Here is a 26,975-nt window from a genome sequence, read left to right on the forward strand (position 1 = left end):
TGGAGTCCTCTCATGGCAACAATTCAAAGAAGGTCTGTTGATCCGTTTCGGACCAACCGATTACAAGAACATTAACGGACAACTAGCAAAGATCCGAAAAACCTTTACTATTCAGGAGTATCAAACCAGGTTTGAAAGATTGTCTAATCAAACTTATGATTAGTCTGAAAAATAGCTATTGGAAACCTTCATTAAGGGCTTGAAGCCGGAGATCCAGGGAGAAGTTAAAGCGTGACAACTGTACACAATTATAACAGCCATCTCTTTCGCACGACTTCAAGAGGAGTGATTGAACCATGAAGCCCAGAGGAATAGGGTCACTCCTCGACCAACAATATTGAAGCCCTCAGCCTCCCCTATTGTCAACTGAGCCCCTACACCAAAAAGGTTTACAAGAGAAGAGCTTCGGGAGTGATCTGCGAATGGGTTATATTGGCATTGCGATGAGCCATGGAGCTGTGAGCATCACTGTAAAAAAGAAAGACTTCTTATGATTGAACCAATAGAAGAAGAGGTTATTGAACATCTAGAAGAGAGCCTTGAACATGAAGAAGAAAAAGATGTGGAAGAAGAGCCACAACCGACCGATTTTATGGTACATGCGCTAGTTGGCTACTCAAACCCGCAAACGATGAAAGTTGGAGGCCTTATCAAACAATAACCAATCACTGTTCTCATCGACATGAGCAGCACTAATAACTTCTTAAATAGTAAGGTTGCTGCTCGGATGGTGCTCCATATCGAAGGTTACAGCAAGTTCGATGTAAAGGTCGCCGACTGTAGAATCCTAAAGTGCGACCAAAGATGCCCGCAGGTGAAACTATTACTCTAAGACCAAGAAATTATCATCGACTTCTTCATCCTACCAATTGATGACTATGAGACCATGCTTGGTATAAAATGGCTGACTACGCTAGGTGATGTCTCTTAGAACTTTTCAAAGTTAATTATGAAATTCTACTGCAAAGGCAAACATATCATCCTATGCGGGAAGCGTGAAAACAATGTAACCACCGTTTCGACCCAACGAATGGAGAAAGTTTTATACAAATTAAATGGTGGTTTTTTTATACATCTCTAGCAGCAACCAGAAAGGAAGAAAATAAAAATTGAAGATCAAAATCTTGCCTAATTGCTTGCTGAATTTGTTGACATTTTTGATGAGCCGCGCGGTCTTCTTCCTACTCAACAACATGACCATCGGATTCCAATCCTTTCGGGCAAGCCACTAGTGAACACTCAGTTGTACCATTATTCTCATTTCCAAAAGGATGAAATTGAAAAGATTGTAAATGAGATGCTTGAAACAGGGGTGATTCAGCCAAGTTGCAGCCCCTATTCCTCACCGGTGCTACTTATATGCAAGAAGGACAGAACTTGGCAGATGTGCATCGACTACCGAACTTTAAATTGCATCACCGTCAAGGACATAGTACCCAATACCAGTGGTGGATGAATTTCTTGATGAGTTAAAAGGAGCTCGAGTCTTCACGAAGTTGGACCTCCGATTTGATTACCACCAAATTCAGGTATGTGAAGACGACATTCCAAAAACTAAATTCCGCGATGGCCATTATAAATTTTTGGTAATGCCTTTTGGACTCACTAATGCTCCTTCAACTTTCTAAAGTCTCATGAATGATATTTTTCAGAGATTTTTTCGTAAATTTGTGCTAGTATTTTTCAATGATATTTTCATTTACAGCCCTTGAGACTCACTTTCAGTATTTATTGATTATTTTGACGATTCTTCGGGAGAATACTCTTTTTGTTAAGTAGCCAAAGTGTAGCTTTCTCTAGTAAAAAGTAGAGTACCTTGGGCACATAATATCATAAGGAGTGGTGGTATACCCAACAAAAATTGAAACAATGCAAGGATGGTCGAAACCTACAAACGTGAAATTACTACGCGGGTTCCTTGGACTAACGGACTACTACCAAAAATTTGTCATTGGGAGTGGCAGTCGACCTTACAAGGGTCATTGAGTGTTGATAGAGGATCATTCACTCTCAGCGTCATGAGAGGAATATCTCATGTGTTCTTGCTCAGACAAATCCCTAGTCAGGGTCATTCGGATTAAAAGAGAAAGAGTTCTCCGGGAGAATCCGATTAGAGCGAGACTCAAGTAGAAATCATATGAGTTTGATATCGCCATACCCGGTATATGGTCTATAGGATAGTAGATGGATGAGGGACTATAGGTACATGGTAACTAGGGACAAACAGGTCCAATTGATTGGATTCCCTTGTATCATCTAGGGACTACGGCGTAGTGGCATAATACGTCCGTAGTCGATGAGTCGAGTGAATTATTAGGGAGATAATAATTCACTGAGCCAGAATGAGTTCTGACAGATATGACTCATGGCCAGCTCGATATTGGGCCTAGAAGGTCACACACATATGGTAGGCATTACGATAAATAGAGGTTCGGATATGAGATATCCATCGAAGCCCTTATCTTATTGGATATCCAATAAGCCTCTGAATTATTGGATCGTATGGATGAGATCTAATAAGAGCCCATAAGAGATTATTGGATAGAGATCTATTAATCTAAGAGGCTTAGGTAGTTGGATGGAGATCCAATAGCCAATAGGGGAGGATCCATTAGGGTTAAGTTGATAGGGGACCTCTATAAATAGGAGGGATTCAATGGTTAATAGGCTAGAGCCTTTGCTTGCCTCTCATATTCTCCTCCCCCTCTCCACCTCAAAGCAGGTCTGGAGTTTTGAGGAGCAACGTCGCTGCCTTGCTATGTAAATCACCGCTAAAGAGGAGGACGCTTGACCTCCTTCACCCTCTCTTAGAGATCTACAAGGATTTAGGGATATACGATCTCTCTAGGTAACACAATCTACTTTATACGTAGTTTTAAGTTTCACGAATTTTTTATGCATCAATCTTCGCACGACGACGAACAACTTTTAGGAAATTAGGGATTTTATTTTCTTGTTCTTCCGTTGCGCATGTGATGTCACCCCCAAAGATTTCCCAACATCCCTCCCATCAAAACATGTCAATATATGATAAGGAGATGCTTGCCATTGTGCACATAGTAACGAGGTGGAGATCCTACCTAATCGGTTGACAATTTTAAATTAAAACCGATAATAGAAGCCTCAAGTACTTTTTGGAGCAGAAGATATCATCCCTTGAGCAACAAAAATGGGTAATCAAACTTCTATGATTTGATTATGAAATTATTTACAAAAAGAGGATAGAAAACGTTGTTGTAGATGCACTCTCATGACTACCTGAGTAAGCTAAATTTTTGGCCATATCCCTTCCTACCATCGACTTCCTCTAGGACATTAGGGAAGAATGGAAGAAAGATCCAGAGATCAATAATATCATAAAAAAAATTAGAGGATCCAAGTGCAATAGCCCAGGATTCGAGAGATCTACGCTACAAAGGTCATATTGTGCTTATACCTGACTCTCCTTGCATCAAAATCATCCTGCATTAAATACGCTACCATAATGATTGATTGTTGGTTCTCATTATTTTATCTTCATGTCTTCGTTGATATTGATTGGGTAGACAACATTAATGATAAAACATCTATGTCAGCCTATATTATCTTCCTTAAAGCAAATCTGATTAGCTAGAGTTTCAGGAAATAAAATACAATCACAAGATCCATCATTGGAGTTGAATACCGATCATCACTACCATAACTGATAAGCAGATAAGATTTCCTCAAGATAGTTGAGAAAAATCCTCCATGCTGAATGTATATAACCTCCCTGCTGAGTGTGTATAAATAGCTATCAAGAGCTCACTATCAAAATGAACTAGACAATTACATCTTATACATTTCATAGTTTCTTCTACAATTTCTATCTTTCTATATTCTTTGTTTAATTTTTATCATGGTACCAGAGCCTTCTTCCTTGCGGATGTAGGCAGCTCTGCCGAAGCCTTCTACTGCTCCTCTTTTCTGTTTAGTTGGAAAGGGCAGTGCTGCAGCTTACCTCTCCTCCGGTGTCATTATTTCCTGTTCCGAAATCGGAGACTGCTCGACCACCTCCTACCCTCACAAGAACCTTGCCTATACTACCGTGGTGGCCGCCGTCCTTGCAATTGCTCCTCGACCAGCAACCTCTCATCCTCGTTCCCACATCTCACTCGAGCGAGAAGTGCTGGTGCCGCTATCCTTACCACCACAACCATCACTGCCTTCCTACGGCAATAGGAATGATTGCAGTTTTTACAGCTTCCATTTGTAGCCGCTTCCCTCTACCGTAGCAATTTCTCTACAACTGTAACTACTGTAGATTTCTTTTTTCTTTCTTTTCACCTAATCGCTGCAGCTTCCTCGCCCATCGCTGCAACCTCCTCTATAGTGCATCGCTGCAGCCTCCTCTGTAGTGCATCCCTGCAGCCTCCTCTACAGTGCATCGCTGTCGCTTCCTCTGCAGTATCGCTGTAGCCTCCTCTGCAGTATCGCTGCAGCCTCCTTTGTAGTTCATCGTTACAGTCTCCTTTACAGCGCATCGATCTACTTCTTCTCCTCCTCCCTCCCTCCTATATCTTTACATTTTTTGTAAAGATCACTTAAACCGCCACGAAATATCTGGGATGTCTTTATTTTCCTCTTCCGATATTCCTGTCCCTATTTCTACAGGGACTCTGAGTACTTTTCAAAGTCTTATCATTATTAATGCTGCAGCACTTATTCTCTTCAAATTATCCAAAGGTGGCAACTACGCATCTTGGTAGGCATAACTTTCTAATCTTTTATTTGGCTATGATCTCCTAGGTTATATTGATGGCTCTCTCCAATGAACACATGAAATGATCAACATCTCAAGTGAACCCAGTCCAGTACCAAATCCAGCCCACAAACTATGGTTACGTCAAGATCACCTAATCCTCCAAGCTATTCAGGCTTCCGTTGCTGGATCCATTGCCCCACTGATATCCTCATGTACGACTGCTGCAGAAGCATGGTGCAAGTTATATACAACTTTGGCAAATCGCTCGCATACTCGCATGCTCGGACTTCTCTCCAATCTAATGAAAACGAAACAAGAGGGAAGTACTATTGATGATTATCTACAACATATCAAAGTTATCATCGATGATTTAGCTTTGATAGGTCATTCTCTCAGTAATGAATAAGTCCTAATTCATACCCTCAATGGCCTAGGAGGCGAGTACAAAGAACTAACAGCAGCACTTCGGGCACGCGACTCACCAATATCATTCGAAGAACTTTATGATAAGTTAATCGACTATGAGATGTACTTGAAACGTGATGATAGGTTGTCGAACCACCTATTACAGCTCAGGTCAATCAAAAGTCCAAGAGGAAGAGCAACCAGTACAATAAATACATCAACAACGATTTGGCTAAGTTGCCTCCTAGCCCTATGGGGCTCAGACCAAACCCCCCTTATCCATATCAAGGTGGTAACTTTCATAATCCTCAGCTGTCGTGTCCTGACTTCACAAGCCACCAACGAGTTGTTTGCCAACTATGTGATAAAGTCGGATACTCTGCGAAAGTCTGTGGGTCTCGCCCCAGACTCCCTGCTCCAACACAGTGGCCTCAGGCGAATTTCATGGCTACTCCAACTCCTACCCAACCTAATTGGATTGTGGACTCGGGCGCCTCTCATCACATCACCTTTGATCTTCAAAACTTATCCATCCACAACAACTATGACGGAAATGAAGATATCATCATCGGTGACGGTAAAAGAATTCCTATTACTCATTCTGGTTCCTCAACGCTTAGTTCACTTACCACAACTTTTACACTCGATGATGTTCTATGTGCACCTAACATTAAAAGAAACCTTATTTTCGTTTCTAAATTCTGTAAACAAAATAATACCTCAATTGAATTCTTTCTTAACTTTTTTCTTGTCAAGGATTTGAGCACGGGGGCATCCTTGGTCCAGGGCCAGAACAAAGATAACATTTATGAGTGGCCATCTACTTTGCAAATTACCCTTCCTACTGCTCACTCTTCAGTTGCAGCTCCAGTCGATGTACGGCATCGTCATCTTGGTCATCCCTCCCCTTTTATCCAGCAAAAATTACTTTCTCGTTATTCTCTTCCTACCTTGAAGATCAATAGCACTGTTAATCATTGCGATGCTAGTCTTTGTAATAAAAGTCATAAACTGCCTTTTGGGACAACCTCCATTTCTTGCTCTAAACCATTTGAAATCATTTATACCGACGTGTGGGGCCCTGCCCCAATTCCTTTTTTTGACAAGTTTCGCTTTTATGTCATTTTTGTAGACTATTTTACTAAGTATACACGGTTATATCCTCTCCAGTCTAATGTTTCCACAGTATTTACCAATTTTTGAAAGTTGGTCAAGAATTTTTTTCAATCTTCCATTAAAATAGTTTACTCTGATGGCGGAGGCGAATATCAAGCCCTCGCATCCTGTCTCTCTGCTTGTGGTATACAACACCTCAAGTCACCCCCACATACTCCCCAATTGGTTGGCTCTGCCGAACGCAAACATCGGCATATCGTTGAAACTGGTCTCTCCCTTCTACATCAAGCATCCATGCCACCATCTTTTTGGTCAGTAGCTTTTTAAACTACAGTTTATCTCATTAATCGTATGCTCACTCCAATCTTACAATACCAGTCACCATTTGAAAAATTATTCCACAAGCTTCCAAATCTTCATAAACTCAAAGTTTTTGGCTGTTTATGTTATCCATGGCTCCGTCTCTATGCATCACATAAGCTAACACCACGATATAAGCCTTGCACTTTTATAGGCTACTCTCTTGAACATAATGCTTTTCGATGTTATGAACCCCAAACTAAAAAAGTCTTTATATCACGTCATATTATTTTTGAGGAGTCTGTCTTTCCTTTTCAAAATAATCCTACTATGCAAGCTACTCCGATAAACATGCATCACTGGAATATCCCTCCGATCTCATCACACGAACCTCCAATGACACCATCCAGTCCTTACCCTCAAGATCTGCATACTACTATTACTCCAGTTCAACAGCTTCTCACTCCCTCTATTTCTCCACTCTGTTCCTCACAAGTTTCCCCTATTAATGAAGCAATATCCTCAGCAACATTGCCATTAGCTTTACCTTCTCCTAGACCTAATGACATTGTCGTGCCGATGGTTGGCCCGGTCCATGACAATGACTCGCCCTCGGCTATACCACCAACACAATCTACCACTTCGATCCTCCCTAGACATCCAATGACAACACGCTCCAAAAGTGGTATTGTCAAACAACGTCAAGTCCTTGACTTACATGCTATAACAAGTTCCTCCATTGAGGCCAGTGAACCCACTACAATCATTCAAGCTCAAAAATCTTCTCACTGGCGTAAAACCATGTTTGATGAATATGATGCTCTCCTCCATAACTCTACATGGTCCTTAGTGCCCTTTCATCACACACAAAATATCATCGGGTGTAAATGGGTCTTTCGAATTAAGTGGAACCCAGACGGATCCGTTGCTAGATATAAAGCACGTCTAGTCGCCAAAGGGTTTCATCAACGACTTGGTGTTGACTTTGTTGAATCTCATATTTTGATGATGAAACTAATTGATTGTGTTTAGATGTTTAATTACATTTTGAGTGATGCAAGTCTACTCGATCAGGATTAGACAGTTGACGTAAGAGGAATTGACGTTGCATCGGAGGAGATCACGTCAGGATATTGGACGGCAAAAGGCTTCGGACGTCGGGCATCGGGTCAAGAAGAGTAGAATTGCGCCAAGGATATCGGGGTTGCGGAGGTCAACCACTGATTGGGCAACAAGCCGCAAGAGAGGATGATGCGCTGAAGAATCGAATGAAGCACCAACCAATGATGTGCCGGGCAGTAGAATGTCAATTCACGTTGTAATAATTGTTTAGATCGGAGTAGAGTTTTAGTTTGTGTGTGCAGGAATAACTACGATAATGACAAAGACATAAAGCAAAACAAGTGTCGAAGTCAAGCACGAAGGATTTGTTGGGAGTTTGAGAGTTCGACGGAAGTTCGAAGGTTCGTCGGGAATGCTACCGGAACTAGCCAAGAATGAGTAGGGAGCTTGCCGAAGGGTTTTTCGGAAGCTCGCCGGAAGGTTCGTTGGAAGTTTGCGGAGCTCGCCGAGAAAGATCGAAGCTTACCGAAGAAGCTCGTTGGAACCCACCAAGATCAAATCGTGAAGTCTAGGAGCTTGCCGGGAGTCCACAGAATGGTTTCTAAGAGTTTATCGGAAGATCGCCGAAAGTTCACCGAAAGCTCGCCGAAAGAAGTCTTGACTTGCGGACTTTGTAATAGCTTAGGAAATATCTTTAAATTCGTAGTTAACATGTTAATTAGGGTTAGGATTAGGTGTTAATCCTATAACCCAAGTAGGGGCCAATTGGGCCCGAGTTCGGACTGGTTTGGGCCAAGATTGGAGCCCAACCAGTGAGCTGAAACAGTGTAGGCGGTGGCACCGCCTAGAACCTGAGATCTGAGCGGTGGCACCGCCCAGCACCCGAGAGATCCGGCGATGGCACCGCCAGCCTTGGAAACCCAAGAGAATTTAAATTTTAGAGCCCAAATTTGAATCCTCTTGGGGCCTATAAATACCCCTCAATTCTCAGCAGAGAAGAGAATCTTTTGAAAAGCAATAGTTTGAGATAATGCCTTAGAAAAGTCTTAGCAAGTCTTGTTTTTCAAATTGCTTGAGTGTTCACCTCCTCCCATCTTGTTGAAAAGAATTGTGAGAGTGTGAACCACTTGTAAAGGTTGTAAGAGGGGTATTAGTCCTTCCCCTACAAAGAGATTTGCTAGTGGAAGTTGGGAGCCTCTTCAAAGAGGCTTCGCAAGTGAATATAGGTCATTTTGACTAAACCACTTTAAAACTGTTGTGTTATCTGGTTTGCATCCTACTCTTGCCATTTACATACTACAAACTTCTTTACTTAGTCACTATGCTTCCATATGCTTCTAAGTTATCAAGCCTCCAAAATCAGTTTTCATCGATATTGTTTTTTATCGTACGAAAGATTTTTCCAAAACCGAAGTTTTAATCCCTGCACTAATTCACCCCCCCCCCCCTCTTAGTGCTGCTCCGATCCTAACAATTGGTATCAGAGCCCGGTATTTCTCATTTCGGATTTACATACGAGAGAAATGGCTCTTCATGGCTTTCAAGAGGGCTTTTCGATTGTTCGTCCATCGTTATTTAACGGATTGGACTACACTTATTGGAAAACTCGAATAAGAGTTTTCTTGATTTCTATGAATTTGGATTTATGGAATATTGTTGAAAACGGTTTTCAACTTCCCTCTAAACCGATGACCAGATGGTCGGATTTGGAGAAAAAGTATTTTTCTTTAAACGCAAAGGCTATGAATGTCTTATTTTGTGCTTTGGATAAAAATGAGTTCAATCGGATTTCTACGTGCGAAACGGCTTTTGATATTTGGCAAACACTTGAAATCACACACGAAGGAACTAGTAGAGTCAAAGACTCGAAATTTAATATTTTATTGCACGATTTTGAGCTTTTTCAAATGCAACCAAGCGAGATTATAGGCGACATGTACCCCCGTTTCACGGATGTTGTCAATAATCTAAGAGTTCTTGGTAAATATTTTTTGAATTTTGATCTCGTAAGCAAGATTTTAAGATCCCTTCCAAAAAGGTGGGATCCTAAAATAACCGCAATACAAGAAACAAAAGATTTAAATATTTTTACACTTGAAGAACTAATTGGTTCGTTGATGACATATGAAATGATGCATAATGCACATGATGAACATAATGAACAAAATCACCTTCCAAAGATTATGAAGGATTTGAAACTCCGGATAAATGAATACCACTTAAGCGATGACTCAAGTGATGAGGACAATAATGAACTTGAACTTCGAATACTAATTCTTAATAAGTTTATTAAACAAAAATCTAAAATAAATAATGAACTTGAACGGAGGAAGAAGCCAAAGAAGAGGAAGGCAACCAAGGATGAATCAAAAACTTCCAAAGGTGAAACGGTGAATTGGGCTTTGACGTGCTTCGACTACAAGGTAAGTAACTCAACTCTCTTGAATTATTTTGAAATTACATAATACTTTCATGAGTTATTTTTAATTTAGTTTAGGATTAATTTTCTTGAAAATTGAATGTGTTATGTTAATGCAATAAAATGTTAGATATAAATCTAATGCTTATATACCTAGTAAGATTAATCTTTTGTATTTGCTTGAGAAGCAAGAATGTATATTTTGACGATTTCCATATTGATTTTCAATGACGATGCATGGCTTTTGAAAGGAAGGCTTGATGATTTTTTTTAATCTTGTCTTTGGTTTTCAAACATGATGTATGGTTTTGACATATGAACAAAATTTGAGTATGCTAAGATAAAGTCAATCATATAAATCAAAACTAAAGAAGTTTTAGTTATCTATAAGAATCATTCAAAATTATGTTCAATAAAACCAATGCAAAATGATGGAATAAAAATATAAAATGTTTTGATACCATTTTATACATGAGATTTTAAAAGTTATACATAATGATCTTGATGGTTTTTATGAAGAAATTTATTTTTCGATCCTAAATGATTGATGATATATATACTTTTTTTTTGGCACAAAAAGAACAAAGGCATGCTTATATGAAACAACTAAATAGATAAAAAGTATTTTTCTTGAAAATTCTTGGTTTGATGAATCTATTTTATCATCTTTTTATGAATATCTTGAAAATGATTTTGATTTGATGGTTTGAATTTGAATGAGCTTTATCTTGATTTTTCAAGATTTATAACTTGAGATTTACTCTATAAAAATCAAGATCTTATATCCTTAATATTCCTTTTTAGCATCTACTATCCAAATGAATTATGATTGGTATCATTGCACTAAAGAGAAAATTTTCCTAAATGAATCGTGATTTTTCGGAACCACAATTCTTTTTATGATTCATAATGAATTGAGATACTTTTTATGCTTGAATTAATATCTTGTTCTCTTATAAGATTGAATGAATTTTATCTATATCATGATCTCCTAAGATTTTCTCTTGATTACTTAAGAGGAGATTTTTCAAAAGAAAACGTGTCTTTTGTTATTATCTTTTCATGATATGATTTTTATACAATTCCTTGTATTCATGAAATATTTATCTCATCACCCAATAACTCTTCTTGATATTCCTTATGTGATGAAACAAAATAATGCATGAAATACAAATAAGAAGTTAATGATAATGCATGATAGGATGTAATGAATTTTGACATTTAGATACTATCATTTGAATAGCTATGATCATATTGCCAAAATGATATATCATGAATGCTTGAATATCATGTATGATATGCCCATATTGATGATTGAGTTATTTGTATCATGCATGAAAAATGAAAGATATAGTTTTGAAATTGTGCATGTTCGAATTTAAAAATATGATGATGCATGATGATGAAATTGTGTAATGAAAATATTAGACATTTTGAAACCATGTTTTAATGTCATGCATAATGATCATGCTTAATAAATTTTAAAATTATGCATGATGAATCTTGCAATTTACGGATGATTGATTTTTACTATAATGGAAGTGCCTTATTGATCTTTGTTGTAATAAATCTTACACTTTCAGTTTTAAACATTATACATGTTTTTTTTTGGCATAAATGAAATAAAATCATATGAATTGAAACAACTAAAAAGAGAAAAATATTTTTTCCTTGAAAAATTATTTTTCTCTATCTTATTGATCTTGATGATTATTATGATAAATCTATGTATACCATTTTGAATCTCTTGAAAGTAATGGTGAGATTTTGATGAATTTGACGATTTGAATTTGATGAGTTTGTATTCAAATTATGATCTTGATTTCTTGGATAAACTACTTGAGATTCTTTTTTAATGACAATCTCTTCTTTGTACACCTACAATTTTTGTTATTTATAAAAGGAAGAGATTTGATAAAATGAATCATGTCTTTTGGTATTCAAATGGTCTTATCTTTGATGATATGATTTTTTTGTATCTATGATATAAATGCCTTGAAATGATTAAAATATCACTTTTATGCTCTTCCCTACTTCTTTCTTGTTTTTAATAATAAAACGGGGAGAAGTTTTGATCATACATGGTAGGATATAATTTGACAAAATTGATACCATCATGATATGAAACATTTATGATTTGCAATGATGCATGCTATACTTATGCTTTCTAATTATGATGTGATGTATTGCATATGATGTAAATCATGATTTAAAATGCTATGAGTGCTAAGTTACACATTTTGAGAAGAAATTGCTATATTGAAACATTAATGTAATTATGAATGATGATATGATATTATGCATGTAATACTTCAACTTATGATAAAATATTCATGATGAAAAATTGTCTTGACATTCATAACTTGACTATTCATCATGATTTTGAAATCGTTGTCAAAGGAAAAAGAACTACAAAACTGTATTCTTCTTTTCTTTTTGACAATGACAAAGGGGGAGAAATATTGCTAGCTCAAGATGCAAAATTTGGAAACTTGTACATTGTAAAAGAAGCAAAACTTGCAACTTGCACATTGCAATAGGAAGCAAAAATTTGCTAGCTTGAAACTTGCATATCATGAAAATTGCTAGCTTGTAGTCTAAAGAGAAGCAATTAGTTGTTATCTCAAGAAAAGCAAACATGCTAAACTTATACATCTTTAATTGCTAGATTGCGATAAAATTTGATACTATGTTTTTCATGCAATGTATGAAACTTTTTATCTCTAAACACATAAGAGTAAGAACTTCTCCTTTTTGTTGATGACAAAGGGGGAGAAGTATGATGACATGACATTTTATGAATAAGTTTATGATGACATGTTGCTTGGATTTTTGAATCCAAGAGTTTCTATCAATATGACATATTGATAGGGGGAGTGAAGGTTAACTCCGTTAGTCATCAATTAGTTATCATCATCAAAAAGGGAGAGATTGTTGAATCTCATATTTTGATGATGAAACTAATTGATTGTGTTTAGATGTTTAATTACATTTTAAGTGATGCAGGTCTACTCGATCAGGATTAGACAGTTGACGCAAGAGGAATTGACATTGCATCGAAGGAGATCACGTCAGGATATTGGACGGCAGAAGGCTTCGGACGTCGGGTATTGGGTCAAGAAGAGCGGAATTGTGCCAAGGATATCGGGGTTGTGGAGCTCAACCACCGATTGGGCAACAAGCCGCAAGAGAGGACGATGTGCTGAAGAATCAGACGAAGCGCCAACCAATGACATGCCGGGCAACAGAATGTCAATTCGTGTTGTAATAATTGTCTAAATCGGAATAGAGTTTTAGTTTGTGTGTGCAAGAATAACTACGATAATGACAAAGACATAAAGCGAAACAAGTGTTGGAGTCAAGCGCGAAGGATTTGTTGGGAGTTTGAGAGTTCGACGGAAGTTCGAAGGTTCGTCGGGAATGCTGCCAGAACTAGCCAAGAATGAGTAGGGAGCTTGCCGAAGGGTTTTTCGGAAGCTCGCCGGAAGGTTCGTTGGAAGTTCGCGGAGCTTGCCGAGAAAGATCGAAGCTTGCCGAAGAAGCTCGTTGGAACCTACCAAGATCAAATCGTGAAGTCTAGGAGCTTGCCGGGAGTCCGCAGAATGGTTTCCGAGAGTTTATCGGAAGACCGCCGGAAGTTCATCGAAAGCTCGCTGAAAGAAGTCTTGACTTGCGGACTTTGTAATAGCTTAGGAAATATCTTTAAATTCATAGTTAGCATGTTAATTAGGGTTAAGATTAGGTGTTAATCCTATAACCCAAGTAGGGGCCAATTGGTCCCAAGTTCGGACTGGTTTGGGCCATGATTGGAGACCAACCAGTGAGATGAAACAGTGTCGGCGGTGGCACCGCCAGATTAGGCAGTGGCACCACCTAGAACTCAAGATCTGAGCAGTGGTACCGCTGGACTGAGCGGTGGCACCGCCCAGCACCCGAGAGATCCGGCGGTGGCACCGCCAGCCTCGGAAACCCAAGAGAATTCAAATTTTGGAGCCCAAATTGAATCCTCTTGGGGCCTATAAATATCCCTCAATTCTCAGCAGAGAAGAGAACCTTTTGAAAAGCAATAGTTTGAGATAATAGCCTTAGAAAAGTCTTAGCAAATCTTATTTTTCAAATTGCTTGAGTGTTCACTTCCTCCCATCTTGTTGAAAAGAATTGAGAGTGTGAACCACTTGTAAAGGTTGTAAGAGGGGTATTAGTCCTTCCCCTATAAAGAGATTTGTTTGTGGAAGTTGGGAGCCTCTTCGAAGAAGGCTTCACAAGTGGATGTAGGTCATTTTGACCGAACCACTTTAAAACTGCTGTGTTATCTGGTTTGCATCCTACTCTTACTATTTACATACTGCAAATTTCTTTAATTAGTCACTATGCTTTCATACGCTTCTAAGTTATTAAGCTTCTAAAATCAGTTTTCATCGATATTGTTTTTTTATCGTACGAAAGATTTTTTTAAAACCGAAGTTTTAATCCGCTGCACTAATTCACCCCCCCTCTTAGTGCTGCTCCGATCCTAATAGACTTCACAGAGACATTTAGTCCCGTTGTTAAACCTATAACAATCCGTCTTATCCTGAGTTTGGCCATCTCAAAGGGCTGGCACATACGACAATTGGATGTTAACAATGCCTTTTTATAGGGGACACTTATTGAAGATATCTTTATGCAGTAGCCTCCTGGTTTCATTCATTCTCAATATCCGAGGCATATCTGCAAACTTCAAAAAGCTATTTATGGACTTTGTTAAGCTCCAAGGGCTTGGTATAACAAGCTTGGCTCGTTTTTTACCTCAATTGGCTTCATCAATTCCAAGTCTGATACCTCGTTATTCATTTGCCAGCACAATGGAAGCATAATATATCTTTTAATATATGTGGATGATATTATTGTCACAGGAAATGATCCTTTGAAGACTCAGGCATTTCTAAAGCACTTGGCAGATCGATTCTCCCTCAAAGATCTAGGAACTTTAAGCTACTTTTTGGGAGTGGAAGCAACATTTACACCTTCAGGTCTCTTCCTATCACAAAGAAAGTATATTCAAGATTTATTATCAAAGACAAACATGCAAGATGCGAAAGAGGTTACAACTCCTCTCTCTACTAGTGAATCACTTAAATTATGTGATGGAAGTCCTGCTACATATTCGACTCAATATCGACAAGTCCTTAGCTCCTTACAGTATCTGACTCTCACCCGTCCAGATATTTCATTTGCCGTCAATAAATTATCGCAATTCATGTATCGACCATCTACTACGCATTGGTCTACGGTCAAACAAATTTTGTGGTATCTTAAAGGGACTCTTAATCATGGCATTTTTCTTTGCAAAAATACTTCACTCCAACTCCATACCTTTGCTGATATTGATTGGGCAGGGAACTTTGATGAGAGAACATCTATGTCAGGATACATTGTCTTCCTTGGAGTTACTCCAATCAGTTGGAGTTCTAAAAAATAAAAGACGATTGCACGATCTACAACTGAAGCTGAATATCGTCCCATTGCCACTGCCGCTGCTGAACTCAATTGGGTCACAAATCTGCTCAAGGAACTCAACGTCAACTCTACAGTTATTCCTACAATATACTGTGATAATATTGGAGCTACCTACTTATGTGCTAATCCAGTGTTTCATTCCCGCATGAAACACATAGCCATTGACTTCCACTTCGTGCGAGATCAAGTTGTCAGACATCAACTCTGTGTTTCTCACGTACATATAGCTGATCAACTAGCAGACTCACTCACAAAGCCTCTCGCCCGTAAATTTTTTCCATCTCATCGATCCAAGATCAGCATCCTTGATGGAAGCTCAATTTTGTGGGGGCATGATAAGCAGATAAGATTTCCTCAAGACAGTTGAGAAAATCTCTAAGCAGTTGAGAAAAATCCTTCATGCTGAATGTGTATAACCTCCCTGCTGAGTGTGTATAAATAGCTATCAAGAGCTCACTATCAAAATGAAATAGACAATTATATCTTATACATTTCATAGTTTCTTCTACAATTTCTATCTTTCTATATTCTTCGTTTAATTTTTATCAATAACTAATTGGGTCATCAATCTTCTACATGAACTTAACATTATTTCTCAATCCACTCCTATAATATAATGTGATAATATTAATACTACTTACCTTACATCAATTCGATATTTTACTCATAAAACACATTATCATCAAATTTTACTTTATAAGAGATCAAGTTGTCAGATGTTAATTACATGTTTATCACATCTATACTTTTGATCAACTAGTAGACTTCCTCATAAAACCTCTTGCTTATAGAAAATTTTAGTTGTATTAATCCAAGATTGATATCCTCCATAGAAGCTTAATATTGTGAGGCATAATAGAATATCATGATATAGATAAACATGAAATAAAAATTCTATATATTATAATCCTTAATCAACTCATGATGTAAAGATTTAAATGTATGACCTAAACAAGATCTCTTCATCATCTATATAAATATATATTATATTATAAATGAAGCCATCCCTTTCATAATAATTTTTTAAAATCCATCCATCACATCAAATTGTTTATGTTGAGTTACTCTTTAAAAAAATAGAGTCAAATTGATTTGTGGACCACATGACAAAACAATATTACCCATCATGATGGATCTTCGAGTGAATGAATTATCAGCATTGACTCTGGCTCATGCATCGTTAGATTTATACATACACATCACAAAGATCACGCTCGAAAACGCATTGATTCTGTCTTCCGGCCGCGAGTAAAGGTGAGGTTGACCGCTACATGTTTTGTGGATTAATCCGATGGGGCGACGGATTCAATAACATGATGAGCGTAAATTATTAGTCCAAAATATTTAAATTTAAGTTAATATTTTTTTTATATTTAATATAGAAATAAGTTGAAGTATTATAAGGGTTCGCCCCCAATCCAATCCATCAATTTTTTTACTTTAATGACGACTTCATACCATCACGCTACCATACGCCTTCAATTTTATTCACGAAGGCATGTGGGAACGGATCACTTGTTTGTAATCAAATCATTGGTTAACTTCTTTCCTCCTTTTCTCTTACATCAATGTCATCTTCTCCACTTCTGACGTTTCCAATCCAAAAACCACACAAGCGAAGTCACATTTCTACAGCGTTCTTCGACCGGCATTAAATTATTAGAGTGACAGTGACCTTCACGTCATTGACAAACTCATCACCTTGTGACGTACAATGAATCTCAAGAATACATTTCCTGTGAGAAAAGCCAAAGCGTGAGGTCTTCAAGAATCACCATCAACAATTTTCTCGGGAAAGCAAGACTTCAAGTACGGAGTTTGATGACTTCTTGTATTACATTAGTTCTTGCGAGAATACGTCAGGTGGAACCATAAGAATGGAGCAGCCAAACCCACTCTGGACGACTGAAGAAACTGAATGAAATTATCAGGCATCCACCGCAGAAATGAGTCATCGGTTATCAGCCGCCGAGCACATCTCTGCTGTTGGCCCCCGAGAAGATGACGAGACAAACGTTGCGAAGCCTCCTGTCACGCAAATCCTTCGGCCGTCGCAGCAATCACGACCTCCCTGCTTCTTCGTCTTCATCGGACATGTCGATGATGGAGGAGAAGGTGGCGCGAGCTGAGGCAATCATCGTCAAATGGGACCCTGACGCCTCTGCCTACGCCAAGATCACTTCCCTCTTCTACGAAAGCCGCTCCGAGGCTCACCGCTTCCTTGCTGAGGTCTCCGACCTGCAGCGGGCCATGCTCGCCTTCGTTGCGGCCGCCGGGCCTGCTCGCCTCTCACACCCTTGCCTCGTCCGGGCGCAGACCCTCATGCAAGCCGCCATGCGTCGCCTTGTGAAGGAGTTCTACCAGATCCTTGCAGCTAACCGTGACCTCCTCGACCCCGAGTCCGTCTCCGTCCGCTCCGCCTGCTCCAGCGTCTCCGATGAGCCCGACTACGACTCCTGGGAGTCCCGCTCGCCCGAGGAGGAGGCGCTCGCCGCTGGGGAGTCCATAAGCGAGGTCGAGCGCGCCGCCGCCATCGCCATGGCCGATCTCCGGGCCATCGCCGACACCATGGTCTCCGCCGGATACAGCAAGGAGTGCGTCACGACGTACCAAACCCTCCGCAAGTGCATTGTCGACGAGGGCCTCTGCCGCCTTGGCTTCGAGCGTCTCTCCCTCGCCCACGTCCTGAAGTTGGACTGGGCGATGCTCGAGCTAAAAGTCCGGTCTTGGCTTGGCGCCTCCAGGGTTGCCCTGAGGACCCTATTCCACGGCGAGCACGTCCTCCTCGACCACGTCTTCGCCGGCTCCGACACCGTCCGGGAGGCACTCTTCGCGTACATTGCGGGTGATGCCGCTCTCCACTTCCTCAGCTTCCCTGTGTCTGTCGCCAAGTCGAAGCGGTCACCTGAGAAGCTGTTCCGGCTCTTGGACCTGTACGACACCATCGTGGAGAAGCTTGTTATATTAAAAGATCGAGCTCGTTTTCTCCTTCGAGTCCACCGCAGTAGTCCGGGCGCAGGCCCTCGCTTCTCTCTCCAAGCTCGCGGAGACAGCCCGCGCCACCCTTGCTGACTTCGAGTCGGCGATCCTGAGGGAATCCTCTCGGTTGGCGGTCCCCGGCGGAGGGGTCCATCCGATGACCCGCTACACCATGAACTACATCTCGCTGCTAGCCGATTACGAGTCCTCCCTCGCCGAGATCTTCGCCGACTTACCCCTCCAGACCCCAAGCCCCATCCCGGATTTCTTCTTGGACACGTCTCAGGCGCCGGCGGTGCATCCTCCTGCCTCATGCCCATCTTCACCCGGAACCACCACCTCCTCCTACAACTCGGCGGTCGCCGAGAAGCTCGCGTGGCTCGTCTTCGCGCTGCTCTGCAAGCTCGACGGGAAAACGGAGACGTATCAGGACGTGGGTTTGTCCTGCCTCTTCCTCGCGAACAACCTTCAGTACATAGTGAGCAAGGTACGGTCTTGCCAGCTGCTGGAGCTGCTGGGCGAGGAGTGGGCGGCACGGCACGCCGCGAAGGCGAGGCAGCACGCGGCAGGGTACGGGCGAGTGGCGTGGGGCGGGATGGCGGCGGGGGAGGCGGGGGAGTGGATACGGGCGTTCATCGCGGCGCTGGAGGCGGCCTGCGCCACCCAGGCTGGGTGGGTGGTCACCGACCCAGGGATGCGGGAGGAGGTGAGGGAGGCGGTGCGAGGCATGGTGGTCCCGGCGTTCCGGGGGTTCTACGCGCGCTGGCATGTGGTGATTGAGGACGTTGCGGTGGCGTCGTACTCGCCCGACGATGTCCGAGAGCAGCTGGGGAAGCTCTTCTCCGGTTCCGGTTCCGGTTCCGGTTCCGGTTCCGGTTCCGGCCCGTACCGGTCCGAGATGTCATCCCGGACCGCGTAATTGAGATGGTGGATTCGGTTCATTTACGCTTCCATATCTAGCTTACAGCAGCTTACGCCTCTTCTCTCCTAACAATAGATAATACAGAGTAGAGAGAGAATATAAATAATTATAGCTTGATGTAAAATTCCCTAATCGTGAGAACCGAATTAGTTCATAGTAAATGGAATATAAACAACGACTGAATCTGATGCTATTGGGCATTGGGATCGATGAGTTCTTAGTCCGATCACATGGAGGAAATTGGAACTCAATTTGCCTAATTTATGAGGAAAGGGAAAAAGTGTTTTATTCTTAGATGTAAATTGTAAATTTATTTGGATCGAAGTCGTAAAATATATTTCGATTATTTGAATAGGTGATTTGAATGTTTGTGGCATGTTTCATTCAGCAGTGCCAACCTCACATTCTATTGATGGAAGCATATATGGGGAGGATTAATTCTAATAATTTATTGAAGGATATTTGTGTAATTATAATTCTATTGTAGTTAGGTGTCACATCGTCCGCCTAATAATTATTCCTCCATAGTGATCGAGTTGGATTGGGATCCTCTCCAATGCCGCATTGAGCAACATCTCACCGATGGTTTAGGTGGGACCCACGTAAACTGACGGCCGTAGTGGGGGTTCGATCGTCTCGCATCGGAGGTGTGGTTGGAGAGGATCCCCGGTCGTTTCCTTTTCTTGCGTCCACTTCCTCTCCTCTTCGACTGGCTTTTTGCGCCATGGCTATCTCTTTGCCCCCCTTGAGCTGATCGCTCCCAAGCCGCTCGTGCGCTTCCAATAGCAGCGCAGGAGGAGGACGAGGAGCAGGATGGGGCTCCAACTCGAGAAAGGTGTCGCCTTTTGCGCTGCTTGCACCTTGATTTCGGTCCCATGTCTCGATTTTGATCGGTATTTCGCTCCGTCTTTGGCTAAGCAGGAGAGAAGGACCTCGAATTCGGATCCACCAGCCTCAGCTCCATCTCTCCGACTGCCTCGGCGCCGCCTGCACCGGCGCTAGTGCTGTCCAACTCGGGGAAGCGGATGGAGCAGGCCTCGTCGGCGGCGGCGTCCCCGACGGCGGCACCGGCGCTTGTGCTGTCCAACTCTGGCAAGAGGATAGACCCGTCGGTGAAGAAGAAGTACGTGAAGCAGGTGACGGGGCGGCACAACGACACCGAGCTCCACCTGGCGGCGCAGCGCGGGGACCTCGCGGCGGTGAGGCAGATTCTCGGGGAGATCGATGCTCAGGTTACGGGTACGCCGGGCGAAGCTGAGTTCGACGCCGAGGTGGCGGAGATCCGCGCGGCGGTGGTGAACGAGATGAACGAGGTGGAGGAGACGCCGCTGTTCATCGCTGCCGAGAAGGGTTTTCTTGATATCGTGGTCGAGCTGTTGAAGTACTCCAATCGGGAGAGCCTCTCCAGAAAGAACAGATCGGGTTTTGATGCTCTCCATGTGGCTGCAAGAGAGGGGAACCGAGGTGAGTAGGGATATCTGTGATCAAGTTTTACTCATACTATTACTGTTGCTTATGTCTAGTGGTAATAAATGATACTGAACACTAAAAGCTACCCTTAGTTACAAGTTTTTGGTGTCTAAATTTGATTCCATTGATTGTTAGATACGTAAATTAAGGAGGATGGATTTAGACATGACAATCTTGTTGACTACAATTCCTGTATTTCATACATCATATCTCCATCACTTTAGGGTTCACTTTCCCATCTTAGAATTGTTCTATCTGTGAAGAAATGGTCAAGTAGCAGTTGCTTGCTTTTAGAAATGGGGACATGGCAAAGCTGATTCTTTAGAGATGATAACATAGTAGAGAACACAGAGGATTTTATAAGTTGGCACATGGTCATGTATGTTGTAGGGTATCCATGCATTCTTCTCAATTAGCTAGTCAACATATTTGTGTGGTTAACGAGAATCAAATATTAAATGAGAATTGATGTTTTAGTTTATGTGAAGTCTGCTCTTTGGACAGCTAAATGACTTGCATTTGTTCAGAGTATGAATTTTGTGGCCCTTGAAATCTAAGCTTAAGATGCACTAGCTGCTCTGTTTATTGGTTGGAGCACTGGATTTTTACTTGCTGACAGCAGTACTGGATTATGAGGCCTTCTGTTTGTTTTTCTTTTCAAGTGTAATCATTTAAGTGCAAAAGAATTTGTATGCTATATCATGTGTTTACTTGAGAGTTATAAATTGATTTTCCTTTCTCTTTATTATGTTTGGATCTAAATAAGGCTTGTGAATGTTATTCTAATTGTCTTCTTTCTAGAATAATTTCAGTCGGCTTTGACTACTGTTGGCTCTGAAGTGTTGAAAAATCCACCAAGTTGTTATCAAGAGTCAATGTTTTATGAACATTTATGTTGCATGTTTGTTATACAAATTGAAATTGACTTGCATATGTTTCTAAATGTTCTATCATGTTCTCGTCGGCACCCTTTGCAACATATTGAGCAATCATAGATAAATGACATGAGCTGTAGAAGCAATACGCCTGTTGTGATCGACTGAATTTCTTACAAGCAAATGTTATCCATTTGTCAAATATGTTTGTTTGCTTAGTTGATGTCTGTACCCCCTTCCCTCTCTCTCTATGGCCGAGTTATTTTGCCTGCAGGGATATCACTAATAAGTTTCATACAGAAATTGTCCAGGTACTTCTAGATCATGATCCGACTCTCATCAAGACATTTGGTCAATCAAATGCCACTCCCCTTATAACTGCAGCAATAAGAGGTCACACTGAAATTGTAAACTTGTTGCTAGAACGAGATGCAAGCTTAATCGAGCTACCAAAAGCCAATGGGAAAAATGCTCTGCATTTTGCTGCCCGGCAAGGGCATGTTGAAATTGTAAAAGCATTGCTTGAGAAGGATCCACAGCTTGCTAGAAGGACTGATAAAAAGGGGCAGACTGCTCTGCACATGGCAGTCAAAGGAACACATTGTGAAGTTGTTAATGCCCTTGTGGATGCTGATCCTGCTATAGTTATGCTACCAGACAGAGCTGGCAACACAGTTTTACATGTGGCTACAAGAAAAAAGAGAGCAGAGGTATTGCTTTTAGTGCATGCCATTGATTGCTTATCATAATCAAGTTTTGTTCTGATGTTCTCATGAGGATTGGTCTGCATTAGCTTCATCAAATAATGGATGTTTACTCCAGATTTTCTTTTGTTTTCTGCTCGAATTATGCATATCTTTGCATGATATTTCTTCACGGAAGTAGAAGTTAAGGTTTCTGATGGGTGCTACAGAAATATTTTGCTTTCTGACAAGTTAGTCAGCGAAGATCATTAAGCAAGCTTGGTCAGACTATCTTGGTAGAGTAGTTACACCTTATGATAATTGGGCCAGCTGGCCAGGATAAAACTTGGATCGCTGGAGTGGTTAACTTGCCACTACCTTAACGTTGAATTGCTGACATGAATCTCATGTATATAATTGCCTGTCTAGTGGCTTGTATACATTATTTCTCTTGAACTTTTTTCTTATATCATCTTAGATAGGGGTAGCCTAAAGAAGTTATTTCTTTTATAGCATATATATATATATATATATATATATGTGTGTGTGTGTGTGTGTGTGTGTGTGTGTGTGTGTGTGTGTGTGTGTATGTACACACATATACATATATATGTATACGTATACATATATATATATATACAGATATAAATATATACATATATATACACATATATATAAATATGTATGTATATATATGTGTGTGTATATATATGTATATGTGTGTATATATATATATGTATATATATACATACATATAAATACACACACACACACACACACACATGTACATATAGCACCTGAAAAAGAAGGCTCTTCAAAATTGCTGGGTTTTGTGCCTTCTATTTACTTAGAACCACTAAGAGACTGTTAACATGTCTTCGACTAATAGTTCTGATATAATCTTACTATGAAGAGCATTCAATCCATAAGGTGTTTGCAGTTTTCTGATGTCATGCTTATTTCAGATTTTTCCATTTTTTGTAGATAGTAAAGGTTCTCCTACACCTCCCAGATACAAATGTGAATGCATTGACAAGAGATCATAAAACTGCTTTTGATATTGCTGAAGGCCTGCCCCTCTCAGAAGAATCTGCAGAAATCAAGGAATGGCTTTCTCGTTATGATGCAGTTAGGGCAAATGAACTGAATCAGCCACGTGATGAGCTCAGGAAGACTGTAACTGAGATTAAAAAGGATGTTCATATACAGTTGGAGCAGACCAGGAAAACAAACAAAAATGTCCACGGCATTGCGAAGGAGCTGAGGAAGCTCCATAGAGAAGGCATTAACAACGCGACTAACTCTGTCACTGTGGTTGCCGTGCTCTTTGCTACTGTCGCATTCGCTGCAATCTTTACAGTGCCTGGTGGAACTCAAGAAGATGGAACAGCAATAGTTGTGCACTCTGCGAGTTTCAAAATATTTTTCATTTTCAATGCTATTGCCCTGTTCACTTCATTAGCAGTGGTGGTGGTTCAGATAACACTTGTCAGGGGAGAAACAAAGGCAGAGAGGCGGGTCGTTGAGATAATTAACAAGCTGATGTGGTTGGCTTCTGTCTGCACTACCGTTGCTTTTATCGCATCTTCATACATTGTGTTGGGCCGGCATATCCGATGGGCAGCTATTCTGGTTACACTGATAGGTGGCCTAATAATGACTGGTGTTCTTGGGACCATGACTTTCTATGTGGTTAAATCGAAGCACAGCCGTGCTATGAGGAAGAGGACAAAATCAAGGAGCGGTTCAAACTCATGGCAACATAACTCCGAGATATCTGATTCTGAGATTGACAGAATTTATGCCATTTGAAGGGAGCGTTATTGTACCAGTAATAGATTTCAGGAGACGTGCTATTTAACCATCTGTAGAAGCTATATGTACTCATAGATCCAAGCTTCGTTCTGTAGTATATAAGTGGATGATTACGGTCGTTGCTATGAGTTGCTTAGTTCTGTTTCTACCCTATCTTGTAAATTGGAAATGGATTATGTAGTTGATCTCTGCAATTGTCGAGTAATCCTTGTGGCCTTTGATGCCCTTGATTGGCAACCCTAGCTGACACTGGACCTCCATTCTTAATGTGAAGCATCCATTGTCATGCTCATTTCTGAACAGAGATCCCATGGGCTCTTTGTGGTAGTTGTTACAAAAGAAAAAGAAGGAGAATGCATCCTTCTCTTGATCTTGGTTGAAATCATCATTGTCTTTAAATTGCCTCAACTGTGTTTGATTTATGGTAGATTTCGTCACAAGACATCTGTTTTTAAGGTACTATGGCTGTTGCTCATGACAGGGAGGAGCTTCCCTGCACAGTCCGATGTTTCGGATGGCTGCAATACCATTGAGGAAAGCATTGTGAGACAACTAAACGCAATAGAGGGCGTTGGGGAGGTCTTTGAAAGCAACTAATATTGCTAATCTTAAACACCCTTGCTTTTGTGCATTGGTGTCGTCGGCATAGTTATCATCACGACATATCTAGTAATAAATGCATCTTAGAAGTCATACAGTTGTAGCTGCTGAGATATCAAGGTAGATGTAAAGAGACACACAGACAGAATACACGGTAAGATAGATAATTCAGCAACGTATCTTTCCATATACAAGAAATATAATTGAGCGAGCCAAATAGCTGAGATGGTTGGTGGAAGAGACCGCATCATGAGACTGGTTTTTGATCCAAGCTTAGCCACCTTCAATCCACCACCTCGACGCTGCCGGTGCATAACAGGAGGCGACGGAAGATGGAGGAGTACTTCCCGGTACCTGCGGAACCCTCCGCCGCCTCCCTCTTTCTCTCCGTAGTCACGCTCTTCGGAGCACTGAAATCAGAACTTTTGACGCAGCTGGTACCGCCCTCGCTGTTCTGACAGCAGATGGGCAGGACCGCAGCCGTCTGCTTGACAATCCTGAGGCACCGCCTCGTCTTCTCCGGGACCGTCTCCTTCTTGGTGAAGGTGTAGCTTCTCAGGTACAGCTGCCGGCATGAATAGCTATCGACCACGCTGGGACATGAACTCTGCTTCCTCCCCTCTTTGAGGTCGGCGCAGCAGTTGAGGCTGTGGAGGTCGCCTCTCGCTGCTCTTTTTCTGGCGGCCATCGACTTCAGGAACTCGACGTCGGAATCGGGCCACTTGTAGAGGAGCTGGTAGCTCGCCCTCACCGGCTCACGCGCATCGACGCAGCACAGCGAAGACTTGCACCCGGAGCTCATGGCTTCCTTCTCCATCCTTGCACTTCCGAAACCCATATATATATATATATATATATATATATATATATATGCCATTTGAAGGATTTCCAATACGTACGAATACACACTAATGTATCTTACGAAGTCATATAAAAGGAGAATGTCCGCATATTGATATCCCGCTGTCAAAATGCAATATGCACAAGAGTTCAAGTTCTACTGTAAGAATCGTTAGACTTTATATAAACAAAGTTAAATAAGGTTTATACAAACAATAGTTATCAACATCAGATGCAAATTAAATTCCAACAAAATTGTGGCATAAACTACTGAAATCAAACTCACAATTGTTTCCAGCCAACCGGTTCTCGCTGTGCCATGAACAGAGTTCTCGTCCACGAATAGTAAGTCAACGCTTTGATTGGATTAAGAATGATTCTTGATTTCAGCTCAACTTTGTTAGCATTAACTCCGAAATGAAACTATAGTTTCATCCTTCTCAAATTAAATATTTTTAACTTATATTCTTAATTATAAAATTAATTAATATAATTTATTTTAATGAAATATTTTGATCAAATTTGATCATGACTATATTGCTTGATTAGATTTAGATTTGATCAATCACGTTTTTATCAAATTTAAAAAAATTAAAATTTGATCGATTTTAATTTTGATTGATCTAATTAGGTTGATATTTAGCCCAAGTTTAGGCTTGTTCAATTAAATATGATTGACTAATCTTATTTAAGGGTTTCATATGAAATTAAAAATATATAAATCATGACTTTTTATAATTTTCTCATATGATATATTGATAAAATTTTATATGTGATAATTAAAAATCTAATTATTGTTCTTTGATATTTATTTTGATTATTGACATGCATATGTTTAAAAGTATAAAATGATATTTATTTTTTATATAAAGACATGATTTATGTTTCATCATGATTACAATTATCATTATGAGTTTTTTTTATATTAATTAATATATAATAATAATTATTTATTATAATTCAATTATTTTAGTATAAATTAGACTAAAAATATTTGGTAAATATTATTTGTAACTTATAACTTATTTGATTAGTAGTTGCCAAAGTGGTAGGCCTATGAGATAATATTGTTTTGAATATTTTTATAATTTAAGGTTGTATACACAAATGTGATAATACTATTATACAATAATAACAGTATTATGAATAATTTTATGTGAATACTAAATATATCAATATTTCACCTAAAGTTAAAATAGAGATGATATCAATAATTCAACATTTATTGAAAATTTTAAAGTATTAATATTATATTATGTTGTTACAA

General features: G+C 40.3%; 2 protein-coding genes and 1 pseudogene across 2 annotated transcripts; 2 read left to right on the forward strand and 1 right to left on the reverse strand.

Moving 5' to 3' along the window:
• The first annotated feature begins 17,380 nt into the window (after positions 1-17,380).
• On the forward strand, positions 17,381-19,552 carry LOC135617252 (exocyst complex component EXO70H1-like; annotated as a pseudogene).
• A 569-nt stretch (positions 19,553-20,121) lies between these two features.
• LOC103991729 (ankyrin repeat-containing protein ITN1) lies at positions 20,122-24,505 on the forward strand. The gene is made up of 4 exons (XM_009411264.3): positions 20,122-20,260; positions 20,347-20,889; positions 22,071-22,480; positions 23,438-24,505. Exons 1-4 carry the CDS (start codon positions 20,239-20,241, stop codon positions 24,263-24,265), a joined length of 1,803 nt encoding a protein of 600 aa, XP_009409539.2. The 5' UTR covers positions 20,122-20,238; the 3' UTR covers positions 24,266-24,505.
• Positions 24,506-25,151: 646 nt separating this feature from the next.
• On the reverse strand, positions 25,152-25,685 carry LOC103991905 (uncharacterized). Its single transcript, XM_009411444.2, has one exon. The coding sequence runs from the start codon at positions 25,683-25,685 to the stop codon at positions 25,152-25,154; it is 534 nt and encodes a 177-aa protein (XP_009409719.2).
• Positions 25,686-26,975: the final 1,290 nt, after the last annotated feature.

The sequence above is a fragment of the Musa acuminata genome, chromosome BXJ2-7 (assembly GCF_036884655.1).
Source record: "Musa acuminata AAA Group cultivar baxijiao chromosome BXJ2-7, Cavendish_Baxijiao_AAA, whole genome shotgun sequence".
NCBI classification, from domain to species: domain Eukaryota; kingdom Viridiplantae; phylum Streptophyta; class Magnoliopsida; order Zingiberales; family Musaceae; genus Musa; species Musa acuminata.

Coding starts and splice junctions, on each gene's coding strand:
- LOC103991729 (XM_009411264.3), top strand. CDS start 20,239: ATGGGGCTCCAACTCGAGAAAG. Junction 20,261..20,346: donor GGGGCTCCAACTCGAGAAAG/GTGTCGCCTTTT, acceptor TTGGCTAAGCAG/GAGAGAAGGACCTCGAATTC. Junction 22,481..23,437: donor CAAGAAAAAAGAGAGCAGAG/GTATTGCTTTTA, acceptor CATTTTTTGTAG/ATAGTAAAGGTTCTCCTACA.
- LOC103991905 (XM_009411444.2), bottom strand. CDS start 25,685: ATGGAGAAGGAAGCCATGAGCTCCGGGTGCAAGTCTTCGCTGTGCTGC.